Below are 13,412 nucleotides of genomic sequence, written 5' to 3'. Positions count from 1 at the left end.
ACACTATTTCTCGATTACACTATTTTAGACAATTTATCATGTGATCTTTTATTATTATTCTATAATTACTACTTTTGGCTGTAGGCACAAGCCTACAGACCTTTAGTACACCATGTGTATTGTCAATTCTTGTATCTGTGTGTGTACCTAAGCTCATGCTTGTATGTGTGTACTATAAAGCATTAATAAATAAATAAATTACCTGTGGGAAACTACTACACGCGAAAATAAAAATAAAAACTTTCGATTCAGTAACCACTTCCTAAGACAAATTAGATAAATAATAATAATAAAGAACAGCTGAATCACGTTAGCTACCACGCCCCAAAATCAATCGCAACTCCCTCTGTGTGTCAACGCGTTTACGATGGGGACGGATCTAGAAAGCGGTAGACACAATCAAGAATCCTTTTCTGAATTGAATCCAACTTTGGTCTGGTGTCTTACCAATCTGTTTCACTTCACGATTGGACCGTGTTACAACGGATGTAAAAGGGCGTGGAGGTTATATTCGCCACGAGATGATCCATACAGTAGTGACCGTGAATTAACTGATTATATGAGTGAAGAGAGAGAACCGCTGATAAATGAAGACAATGAGTGGACGACGAAGATACAGAAAGAACGAGCCGATCACAGGATAAAGAAACGACTGCAGCTTCACTTTCAAGATCATATCCAAAAGTGGTCACGTGACACACACCCACGATTTCCCTGGAAAGCAGTGCTGCATCTTTTACTGGTAGTATTCGTTACAGTGCAAGTAAGCTAACCATATAGTACTTACTTGCTAATTTTATGTTGACATGCAAGAGGGTCTAAAGTTTCTTTATACCCTGTAGCTATTGGGATGAGGGCCTTCACCCTTAATTTACATAATTCCATATTGAAACTTGCATGCTAATTGTAAGCCGAAGTGGTCTTTATGATTATGATTATTTAGTGGAAAGACATCATAATACAGTTGGTTACATCCAAGAAGGGCAAACCCTCAGAAAGTAAAGTTGGTTACAACAAATCTAAGCTAAGAATATAATTATTAAAGTTTCTGCTTTAATAATTATATTCTTAAAGTTTCTGCTTTTATTAGAGTTTGGTAGTTTATTCCATTGCTTGATGGTTCAAGGAAAGTAACTAATGGATGGTAAGTCTTGGTGTAGTACTTTATACAATAAAATTAGATGACTAACACTTCTTCTACTCTGTAAACTCTTCCAATTTAGCTGATCTAGCAGGTGTGTAACACTACTCATTTGATTACACTCTGATGAGACCCATCTTGCAGCACGTCTTTGGACCTTCTCTAGAGTATTTATTAAATATTGTTGGTTGGGGTCCAAAATTCAGCTGGCATATTCTAGTAGAGGAAATACTGATGTTAAATATGCTGTTATCTTTGCTTCTTTGGAACATTTACTTAAGTTTCATTTTAAGAAAGTTGAGACTCTTTGTTGCTTTGTTGTAAAGATGATCAATGTGATGCGACCAAGACACTGATTAATGGAATATGATATGGATATTGAGTCTTTAGTATTAGTACCTTATTGTCAATTGGTGTGGGATGTGCGTACGTATTTCTAGAACATCATAGGTCTAAAAATAAAATTTTGCATAACATCAAGTTTTACTATTGATTAAATATGTAATAATACAGCTTAATATCAACTCCGTGTCATATTGGTATACATAACTTAGTCAAACTGTTTGGTTGAAAAACCTTGTTGACCCAATGTAAAATACATGTATTTTGTACAAACTACAAAAGACACAAATGGCAGTCATTAGCACCCATAATCTCTACAGCACATTGTACAAATAAATAAAGCCCTTGAATTGCTCTGTACAGTTCTACCTGAAGTAATGCTCTATCATTACCACAGACCATACGTATTTACCATTGATTACAATATAATATGGATAATTACTCGGTTGGGAAACCCCCCAAAAGCAAGTTGTTATCCTCAATCGAAATCACTAAACTTGGTGTCATTCTATGTGTCAACACATACTGATTAAGAATCCGCCTAAAGTAAGTGCTTAACCAATCATTATACTGAGTTGCATTGTAATGAAAACATATGGAAAAAAACAGGGTTTTTTCCTACTGTATCTGTATGCATAATTTTGGCAATACAAGGCTCTATCCTGCCTTTTCTCTTGGACACTTTACAAACTCCTATATATCACTCAATTCACCATTGATCAAGGGTCCTGTTGACCATACCAGATCTCCATAAATAAAGGTATGCAGAAATTATGGCGCTGTGTTTAATAGACAATGTCATTTTTGCATTTTTTTTTAATGAATTTTTATAATGTACGATTAAATTGACAAATGTTTTGATATACTGTAACTGCATGTAACTAGTGGCCCCCAAGAAAGCTATAACCTTTAATGTTAGAATTATAATCATCTGCTTGTACTGCCACATGTGTGTATAAAGAAAATACAGCACAAGGCAGGAGCGTAGGAAGATATTTAACTTATGGGTGCCCAGTGGTAAAGCTGAAGACCAAAAAAAAAGGTCGTGACTGTGACTGTTTTATTAGAGTCATTGACTGCTCTATTAGAGTATCTCAATCTTTTCAGTAATATATAATACAGTGTTCTGACACCCGCTAGTTATGCCGATAAAAATATTTATGGGTGCCCAAACACCCATGCTTCCTACGCCCCTGCAAGGATGTGTGTCAAGAGGCTAGTACAACATGAGGCAAAGTTGAGTGCTGTGATTTCCTTGAAATACCCCTGTACTTTTGGTACATAGGACTGGTGCTACTTTACGTGCTTTAGTGTACTTCATGGTCATCTTGCTCAGAGTGATTTTCAATGTGTAGTTTACTACTGCTAACCATAGGCATCAGCTATGTATTATACAGCATGTATCCTTCCTGTATGCATGCATTCAACCTAAAAATATAAACATTCATTGAGTTAACTATACGTGTGTTCGTATATTCATCTATAGGTATCAATTTTTGCAGCGGACAAGTTCAAGCTTACCAGTTTTCTGGTTGAGAACACCAAGTCATTTCATCATTACTTCATAAGGAAGGAATGTAATGATCGTATCAACAAGTTGTACTCACTGGATGATGTGTACGAGCAAATTGAACACACTGTGAACTCTGTGAGTTCAACATAAATCATGAAGCATATTTCATAAGGTTTACTGTATAAACTATACATGTAGTTTTAGTTCTATTTCAAGCAGTGGTCTTTTCTTAGCAATGTTCTGATTCCTTTAATCCAATAGTTACTGTCAACCAATAGAGTTGAGCAGCTTGAATTTCACAAAGTTGTTTTCAACACTTAACACTTGTTATATGTAGTGTGTGTTGAAGCCATGCAATTAATTAGCTATATGCAACTGTAGTAAAGTAATGTAATAATCTCTTGATTTGTTGCTGGTCAAAGTTCCTAAAACAGTTAATGGTTATACATACCGTTGCTATAAATTTTACACAAGAAATTAATACTTCCAGAATGTGTAAATGCATGCAACCATCACATGAACGTTTTTCTTCAGTTGTTTACAACTTTAGTCACTATGCATTGTGGATTTTATAAAGTAATAGTAATTATTTCCCCCACATAAGTTTCACTATTTCTGCTTATGGGCAATTTGATGTATAGCATAAGGTAGGGTACCTACAGTCTATGCAGAAATAACTACAAAAACAATTATTAATGTAAGCAAATTTTCATCTTATTTGCGGTTTCACAATTTCAGTTGTAGTGAGTGGGAGAGTAAGCCCAGAGTATACGAGGAAAAATTGGCAAATTAATTGTATGTACATTTTTATGTTGTTATGGTATAATGGAAAGGTGAACTATTAAAATTTCATGTTTTAAGGTATGCGTGTAACTGAAAACCAAAGTAGTCACCAAGTTTTGTACTTGCAATGTCGGATCAACTGGTGACAGTATCATGTCATACTTCACTTGTTATATGCTGGGTAATGGGACCACCATGATATACCATGCAACTTTGAGTTTACCCATGCTGCTATGGTCTATCAACTGTGTGCAAGTATTCCTCAAGCTGTACTGTCAGATAACTAAAGTTCCAATACTCTTTACATTGTTGTTTATGACTGTGCATGCTGTATAAGTATTTAGAGTATATTTGGTGTTCACTATAGTACTATAGCCTGTCCCAGCAATCAGTAAGTGACTTTGATATCATTGAGGGTAATGTTACTGTGGAGAATCCTACTCAGTTGACAATGATCATCGACTTTGATATTGGTCAATGTGGTAACAGTAATGCATTTCCTTGTAAGTGTGATATTACAATGTGTGTACTAAAGCTACAACTTCTGTGCAATGTACTAATAACAAGCATAGAGCATTAACATTTGACATCATTGTTCTTGATCCACACATAATTGTATACATATAGGTAAAGACAAGAATCTTACATCTCACACAAAGGTGTTTCCTTACAACCCTGATAGTAGTACTGACATAAGACCAGAAGATAAACCATGTTGTAATGAGGACTCCACCAGTAGTAGTTGTTCCATTGAATATTGTGAATGTAGTGTGAAGAGTCAAGTAGACTGCTACATACATGGAGACAACTTGGACACGTAAGTGTTGTGGATTGCAAGTAGGCATGCTACAAAATTAAAGTATAAAATTAATTTTCAATAGCCAATGACCATTTTTTACAAAATCACTGAAGTGGACTTTTTGTCGTGAGTAGATAGCCATACCAGTACACTATTACAGTCATGCCACAGGCAGTGCAGATGTGCGTCAGCCACTGAACATGCTCTGATACTTTGGAATGCCATTGGCCACTTACTTGGTCCGGAGTATATATTAAGGCTGGAGGCTCTGTACAGCCTACCTAGATTTTGTCTAATTGTCTTTTAAACATTCTATATTTGGTCTCATTAAGTGTGTTTGATAAGTCACACTGAACCAATTATTGAGGTGAAATGAGACAATTAATGAAAAAAAAAATTGGGTTATACAAAATGTAATAGCAAAATCTCCAAATATTTGTTTAAGCCTATACTGTTTAAGGTAAATGGTGATAATTGTACATATATTTTAAGTTTCAAAGCACAGAGACACACACGTACTATGTGTTAATTCGTATTTACCTGTTTTATAGAATTGGCACCATAAAATTTGGATTCATGTTTGATGCAACATATGATAAAGGTGTAATTGAAGAGTACAATTCAGTTCAGGTTCACTTTCACATTGTGATTAGTTTGGATAACAAACTGTATAACAACTTGGAGGTGGATATCGACACTACCCCTACTTTTAGCAGATTATCCAACAACTTTTTGAATAGGAAAAGGACCACTATAATAGATATTGTTGTATTGATCCTTCTTATCCTGTCTTCATGCACATACATTTTGTCAATATTTCAGACTAGCAATCTAACTAAGGTATGTACACTACATCTAATATTATAATTGTGGTCATACAAAATATATTTTGTACAAATGTGTGTTTACGTGATGTTTCTACTTATTTAACGTAAATGTAGTAAATATAATAAGGAGTTTTCTCTCTCTGTCATACAGGATGTCAAGTTACACTTCTTAGCATACCATGAGAGGCACCTACGCTGGCAAGAAATCAGTCCACTGTATAACTACTGGTACATGATGATGTTGTTCACTAACCTTCTGATATTTGCTGCCACATTGTTGAAAGTGTACAGTGACTATGATGCACAGGTATGTACGCATTTTCAGTTCTTTCTTACAAACGATGTGCTCAAATAAACAGAATAAATTCAGCACATTGTATTAAATATAAAAATTTAGCCCTGCATGACCATGTAGAATTCTTGCAGATCTGCTAGACTCCATTATTTTAGTTACTGTGATAACGTAAGTGTACTGTATTGTTTTTAGGAAACCATCAACATTGATTTGTTAGAAGCTATCAGTATTTTACTTGGAATTGGAATTCTCTTACTGTGGTGTGGTCTGTTTGGACTTCTGAAGTACTTCGAATCTTTGAATGTTAGTATATACCACTGACCACTGTATATTTACCAACTATTTTGTATTTCAGAATGCACATACAGTAAATGTACATAATATTGAGCAGTTTTAAAGATCCATGCATGCTTTGACTAGCTCTTTGGTGTACTTTATACTGTACACTGTACAATATGTATGCGTGCATATACTGTCAAGGGTGAATAATAATTCTCTATTATTTACTCTTGATATTGTTTGTGTACTTCACCATATTGCATATGTATGTTTCCGTAAAATATACTGTAGGTGCTGCTGATAACAGTGAGACTGGCACTCCCTAGCATTTTGAGATTCGCAATTTACATTGTCATCTTGTTCACAGCATTCTCGCTTTGTGGGTGGTTAGTTCTTGGATCTTATCACTCAAAGGTACAGTGCAGAGTAAAAGGTCTGCCTTTAACTTGATTTCTTTACTACATACAGTAACTATGAGCATAATTATGAGTTTCAATACAGTAGGACCTACGTTATCCGAACACCTATGTGCCAGTTCAATCATAAAAGTGTTCAGATAAGTGAATTTGTTCAGATAAATGAAGCCCATTCATTTATATAGAGTTCTGTCCAACTACTCTAATAGAACATACACTTACTGTAATAGAACGTTCACCTAATAATGAAATACATTAATAGAGCAGTCACTTATACTGTTCAGATAATCGAGGTCCTGCTGTATTGTGTATATTCTGCATTAATTGTGACTGGGCCTGCGAAAATAGGGCATGTGGTCACAAGCTACACCCCATCACTCTACAGGTCATATCTCAGTATTCGAATAGTATATTTGCATTCTGTAACTTGCATCATGATGCCAATTAAATGCTTATTAAGAGCTGAAAATTGTAATGCCATAGCATAATGGTACAAGACGTTATGAGTGATAAAAGTGTGAAAAAGTAGGCAAAAATCATGTGCCCACCTGCCCTATTATCGCAGGCCCAGTCACAATTGTGTATGCACACACTATCACTACTATGCATCACCATTTTGCCAGAGACAATTTTGTACCTCTCCATTGAATACCAATTCCATGCAGTCAACAGAGCCAGCATCATGGTTTAAAGTTGCATAGAAACAACACACACCCACACCCACACACATAAATAAATAATCTAAAAACAATGAAATATTAATTGAAGCAACCAGTGGGGTACAAAACGTTCCTGTTAATTTGGGTTCAGTTATTGTATGACATTAAATGTAATGTGTAAGTAAATTCTGATTGCTACCACAGTAGCGAGGTACTTCAGTTATTCTAATCACTTGCTACTGTAATCATGAACTGGTAATGTGTGAAACATAGCAATTTTCAGTGTTGTCTCTATGTTTGTGTTCATGTGTATTAATGCATTTTCAAATATGGTATAAAATTGTGATGGATCCAATTGGCATTGTAATAAGATTTTGTAAGTGGGAAATTTTTGTAATGATCCCATAAAAGTTGACACGAGACAACTTTCTATTGTACTGTTCAGTAAAAGGTTGTTTGTTAAGAACTTTATTGTGTGATCGAATGGCTTTATGCACTTAATCCTCAATGTTTCAAAATTGCTTTAGGCAATAACCTGTAATATACAAAATAATGTTAGCTATGTTAGTGTTGCACCAATAAGAGATTTAGCTGATTATCCGATTAGCCGATACTTCAATTTTGATTATAGCCGATTCCGATAACCGATCCGATTGTTGAGGGAACTCTAATAAATTACTCTTTTCTGTTACATACATGTGAATACATGTTACGTGATAATATTATTATTATAATGTCATTAGGCTTGTGGGAATTATGCTCAAAAATTTTATCATTATTCTATTCTGATAAAAAGTTGACATTATGCTTTTATTATTACCAAATGACTGATTTTACTATTTCAAATCAAAATGTACAGCAATAGTAAAATTTCTCAATCTAACTGTACAAGATGCTTAGTAACTGATGTAATAGAATAATGAACTACTAGTCCATTGATTGTTTATAGGTGACTGCTCTATTAGAATATCTTTATCTCTAACGTAAGCATTATGCTCAAATAATTCTCAGTATTGTTATTTCCAGATATTCAGGCATAATTCCAGCATCCCTAAATGTCATTGTGTAAATCATTACGGTTGTAATTGTCTTGTTTACATAGTTTGGTGGGCCCATGGAAACTGCAGTGAGCCTCTTCTGTATCCTCAATGGAGATGATTTATATGAGACGTTTACAGGAGTAGAAGTTCCATCCAATTCTGTTCAGATGTTCTGCAAACTCTACCTCTTTGTTTTCATGTTCATGTTCATCTACATTGTGCTAAGCTTGTTCATTGGTATATTCAACCATGCCTATGAGTCTCTGTCAGTAAGTGTGTATATGTGGGTGTGTTACAAGGGGAGAAGTAGTTAATTGTAACTGAAGTTGTGGCAACTATGTGTCAATACACAGTACATTAATTCTGATCTATAATGATAAATTGTACTTGCATATGAAATATGGCGTGTACACCACCTTCTGTACACTAGAAAAACTGGAAACAGCATTCACGTGGATTCTTACGTGACTGGGCAGAAGGAGAACCAGATGATGATCCAACAAAGAATTATCCATTCCCAATCCCACGCATTCGTAAACCTGTCCCAGTAACTCCTGTACTTGATCCAGTGTGTATTAATGCCAGTGGTGATTCTAGTTTAGTTTCATCTGTTGTAATAGAAGAACACCCAATTGCAAATAACAATGCTTGTGTTCCAGTTGTACATATTACTGATTCCACCAGTGAACCTGTCAATGACAATGTTGCAACTGGACGTGGTCTTGTTCATTATCCTAGTGACTCTAATTTGTTAGCTCAGCCGCAGTCACAGGAAGTGCGGCGCTTACGATCTGAATCATTTAGCCCAAGTGCTGCTGTAGATCCAGCAGTGCATACAACACATGGACACCACCACCACCACAATTTTGCTTACACCAGTGGTGGCACACATTTGATGGTCCATCATCCTAGAGCTCAAGTGGCAGAACCACCAGTTGCTAATAGCAAGGAAGTTGCTAAAGCACGGTTAAAACTTCGGGCAAGCAACCAAGAATTGAACCTGTAAGTTTGCTATGTCGTATGTATGTGATCGTCTCAGTACCATATCCGAATTTCTTTTATCGTCGCAGCTAGTGTCCAAGGAATGTGTTACAAAATTTTGTTGAGTGGTTCTAGAATTACAGGGATAGACAAATTAAGAAATAAATTTGTGCAGTGACTATACTGAAAATAAACTACAGGTACTTAAATTAAAGCCATGTGCTTGCATCTACACAGCTGGGATCCAGACTTGCTCAATGCATTCATCATAAATTAGTAAATTCACCAAGGTATAGGTTAACCCTATTTATGTATTGCACTTACAAGTAGAAAGCATTTGAGAGAACGATGATGTTATTGTTTTATTCTACCACAATATAAATTGATGCACATAGCACACATAATTGTACTCACATAAGGCATTCCTTGCTACCACTTTAACACTTGCTTCACTAAGCAATGGAGTAATCAAAACTTTATAATTATTTTTGTCTCTGTCATCCATCGTTTGTCAATACACACTGCACCGGTGCAAAATAAGTATGGTTTAGTTGAGACAGTCAATAATGTTGAAACCCAGAATGCTAGAACAACCTGATCAGCTTTAGTTCTCTGATTGCAATCAAACAACATACTAGCAACTTCATCATGACATAAACTACAACTGTGCTCTATATAGTGTTTATGTATATACTGTAATTCTTGCTTTGTAGCAACTCTGTAAGGTACATCATATGTCACGAGCAAGCTTTAATTATAGTAAACACTACACATAGAATATTCATCCTAGCTATCTCAGCTACACTTGAATTGTAAGGATTTTTAAGCATAATATTTCAAAGAAAATATAACCTCTACCTAGTGTCATACCACAGTCAGTTGTCAATGTGACCATCTATGGTGTGACCAAAGATTATAGACTCGGTATATGTGAAGTCAATATTAGGATGTCACAGGTACATACATTTACACAACTGAATTCGTTCCCTGACTATTGTTTACTGAAAAACAATGTAGCCACTCTGTTTTGTTATCAGCATTTCAAGCAAAGAACAGTACAAAAAGTGTCAGTGCAGTCACTATCTATGAAAATTATGGATGATTATCATAATATCTGGCACTAAAGCCATGACATGTCACCACAAATCAACACCAACAACATAAATAGGACATACAGTAATGGAGAACAAAGGTAATTGTGACCAAATTTGACAAAAAAAAGGCTTCTACACATCCAGTTTTATGCACCATGACAGAATGTAGGAATATGCAATCAGTTTGAAATTTTGACCTGTTCACAATGCTATGGTTGTGAAAACTTTATGTAAATAGCTTACCGAGTAGTCACGTTACAGTTTGTTAAAGTCAGAGAATTGGATGTGTGTGGAAGCTTTGTTTCAAATTTGGTCACAATTAACTCCATGATATATATGTAGTAGCTGCTGAGGAGGTGAAAAGATACTTATCACGCTAATTCTTCCAGTATTGCTAAGAAAATGCAATTAAGAGCAGTTTATTTTGGTATTTTCCCTTGTGCCCACTGCTAAGAACTGTTCTAAGCCACAATATCTAGCCAATCCTAGTAGTATACTGACATGAAGTAATAGAATACTTGTGAAATGCTAAAGAAACCACAAATCATTAGTGACGTCATTCAAATGCAACGCTCTAACAAAACTGGCAGTGTATCACAGATATAAGAAACCAACAAGCTTTTTTCTCTAAGAGAAAGTGTTTTCTACTAGCCTCACAAATTGCAGCACTAACCTTGATGCACACAAATAAAATCATCACATAGTACTGCAGTTACAAGTTTCTATCAAATCAATATTTTCATCCTGCCTAGTGGTAAATAGCACTTTTAACCAAGCATAAAATCTAGCAGTTCATGAAACTTAATTTTTGTGGTGCATCGCGTGGCTTTCCTAGATTTACTTACCAAATATCATAGAAACTTGTTGGATCACCCTGAACGGTTTGGTTATGCCTAACCAATATGACCAAGCTGTTGTGAAAGGTGAAAGAAATGTGAGCTGGTTTTGGGTTATATTTTTGGGCAAAAGAAACCCAAACCTTCATGGTTCTCAGTACTATCGTACTGTATCATAAGCAGTGGACACAGGGTGGCCATGGCATGTTCCCCCCCCCCCCCCCACTTATGTTTGCAAGAAAATATTGAGATACTCTAATGAACAGTCACCTTTACATTTCCTTTAGTTCATTTGTAAAATAGCTAGGTCCTAAAATGTGAAAATTTTCCTGGCCCCAGACTCCACTAGAATCACAACCATATGTTGTATGCTTCAAATTCCACTGTGTAAATTTCATTGTCGAAAGTTGGCCTCCTCACTTTGCAACCTGCTCCACCACTCCTGTACTGTAACTCTAATAACTTTGTTACATACTCAGAGTTAGCCTGTGTAAGTATGGCAAAAATAATGTCTTACATTAATTTTATAGCATTTGTATACTTAGATATTACTGTGAAGCTTAGCTGAGGAAGGTTATTCAAGGATGAATGCTTTTTGGTATATCCAAATTGATGCTTGCTCCACGGTGTGTTCATTGTGCATTCTGCAGAGTTGTCTAAATAAGTATGTTAAGCGCTATAGAGCATACAAGACGGTAATTAATTTTGTTTACACCACTGTGGAATTGTTATACTGTATAGTGTTTGAACATAAATGCATTCACAAAAAAAAACAAAGCTGATCAGGGTTGTTCTGGTGTTTCAGGCTTTCCTTACTCTTGTGTAAAAGCTACATCATATGTGTACAATGTGGTATTTCTAATTTCTTATGGTTGTATACAAACACTATAGGGATGTGGAGGAGAGTGACTCTTAGAAATAATGACCTTCCAGCTACTAAACTATATTAGTATGTAACTATCTATATGTTGGTGTGTGTAAAACATTCCTGTTTTTGTGTTTAATTTTGCTTGTGTATATTACATTTTCATGTATACCCATGCACATAGAACATTATCATAAATGTATTTGCTCACAGATAAACCTTTTACAGAAAATGCATGCTATTCAGTTACTGTAATGACCAAAAAGAATCTGAGGGACAAACATTTTGTGGCTTGGATTTAATTTTTTAAAGATGCATGAAGGATTTGATGTCATGTAGCCTAGATATTTCTAGGGGGAAATTTTCACTGATTTTTGCTGTTTTGAGGGTATCAGCAAAAATTTTGGCCTTGAAATATTTAGACCTCCATAAAGTCTAATACATTTTGGGAGTGTTTGCTAATCTGCAAAAAAATTATTTTTAGCAACATTGCTCAACCTCGAAATATTTTAGGCTATATGGTACATACAGTAGAAAGACAGAAAAAATATGTGGATGTACTTGAACTAACTCCCTCAAAGAAACATTCTTGCATGTGTTATGCATACAATTAAACCATCTGGTAGCTAGATATAGTTATAGTTAAACCCCACCACTAGTACAATACATAATCATTGTTATCAACCCAAGGCTGAGGTGTTGATAACAGATGTCCTACAAGTGCAGGTGTGTGGTTTAATTGGCTTCTATCCCACACTTTGATGCCTTTGAAGCACTTGATTTCATAAACAGTGTGACTATAGTTATGACATGCTCCTATCCCACACTTTGAAGAATTTTACTTCATAAAGAACTATAATGAGGCTAGTAAAGTTGTGCTTGCTATATCTGTCATCATATCAGTACTGCTAATATAGTCTGTCTATTATTTAAGGATTCTGAACTGCTGGGGTTAACTTCCATTCCCGGGGTTTAACTACCATATCCTATAACTTTTTTTTACGTTGATGTAAGGCTTCAATTCAGTGGGATAGAAGGTATAATATTACTTACTCCATATTTTTACTACCACTCCAGCATCATCATCAGGAATATCAGCACCAACTATCAATTTTAACAATGGTGCAGCACTGAAAAATTGATGAAAGATGATCAATAATATTTTCACCTTGTGATCAACGTAGTCTTGTATTCTGTGTCATTATAGCACTAGTTACAAAACAAGCTTACTAAAAATTGCAACCCTTCTAGTTACATTATCTAAATTAGCCATTCTAATCAGTCTTATATGGCATGGGGACCAGGTTCTGGAGTATAATTATGGGGTCTTAGTAGTAGGCCTGCGTCAAAATATGCCAGCAGCATAGTATAAGCTGGAGTAGTATGCTAGCACACTAGGTGGATATTTCAAACTATGGAGCTTTATTCTGTGAAAATAAATCAATAGCTAACTCCCTAATAAAGCAGTCAGTGGAAAGTGAAAATTGTACTAGAGCACTTAAATGCATTGTACATAGCTCCTTAGATCGATACTCTCTAATA

General features: G+C 35.3%; 1 protein-coding gene across 2 annotated transcripts; it reads left to right on the top strand.

The window, feature by feature from the left end:
* Positions 1–331: 331 nt before the first annotated feature.
* LOC136253327 (mucolipin-3-like) lies at positions 332–12,088 on the top strand. Of its 2 annotated transcripts, XM_066045972.1 has the most exons (12): positions 332–763; positions 2,970–3,131; positions 4,147–4,170; positions 4,225–4,282; positions 4,407–4,596; positions 5,130–5,418; positions 5,557–5,712; positions 5,893–6,003; positions 6,271–6,393; positions 8,157–8,363; positions 8,525–9,096; positions 11,897–12,088. In XM_066045972.1, exons 1-12 carry the CDS (start codon positions 368–370, stop codon positions 11,919–11,921), a joined length of 2,313 nt encoding a protein of 770 aa, XP_065902044.1. In that variant the 5' UTR covers positions 332–367; the 3' UTR covers positions 11,922–12,088. The 2 variants fall into 2 exon arrangements, with proteins under 2 accessions (XP_065902044.1, XP_065902043.1); XM_066045971.1 differs by having other exon boundaries at positions 4,147–4,282.
* Positions 12,089–13,412: the final 1,324 nt, after the last annotated feature.

The sequence above is a fragment of the Dysidea avara genome, chromosome 4 (assembly GCF_963678975.1).
Source record: "Dysidea avara chromosome 4, odDysAvar1.4, whole genome shotgun sequence".
Taxonomy (NCBI): Eukaryota; Metazoa; Porifera; class Demospongiae; order Dictyoceratida; family Dysideidae; genus Dysidea; species Dysidea avara.
The sequence above is the reverse complement of the archived record's forward strand: the minus strand, read 5'-3'. Positions and strand labels throughout refer to the sequence as shown.

Bases quoted from the DNA above. Each gene is read 5' to 3' on its own strand.
- LOC136253327 (XM_066045971.1), top strand. From the start codon at position 368: ATGGGGACGGATCTAGAAAGCGGTAGACACAATCAAGAATCCTTTTCT. The intron at 764-2,969 runs GTAAGCTAACCA...ATTCATCTATAG, and splicing joins TAGTATTCGTTACAGTGCAA to GTATCAATTTTTGCAGCGGA. The intron at 8,364-8,524 runs GTAAGTGTGTAT...TCTGTACACTAG, and splicing joins ATGCCTATGAGTCTCTGTCA to AAAAACTGGAAACAGCATTC.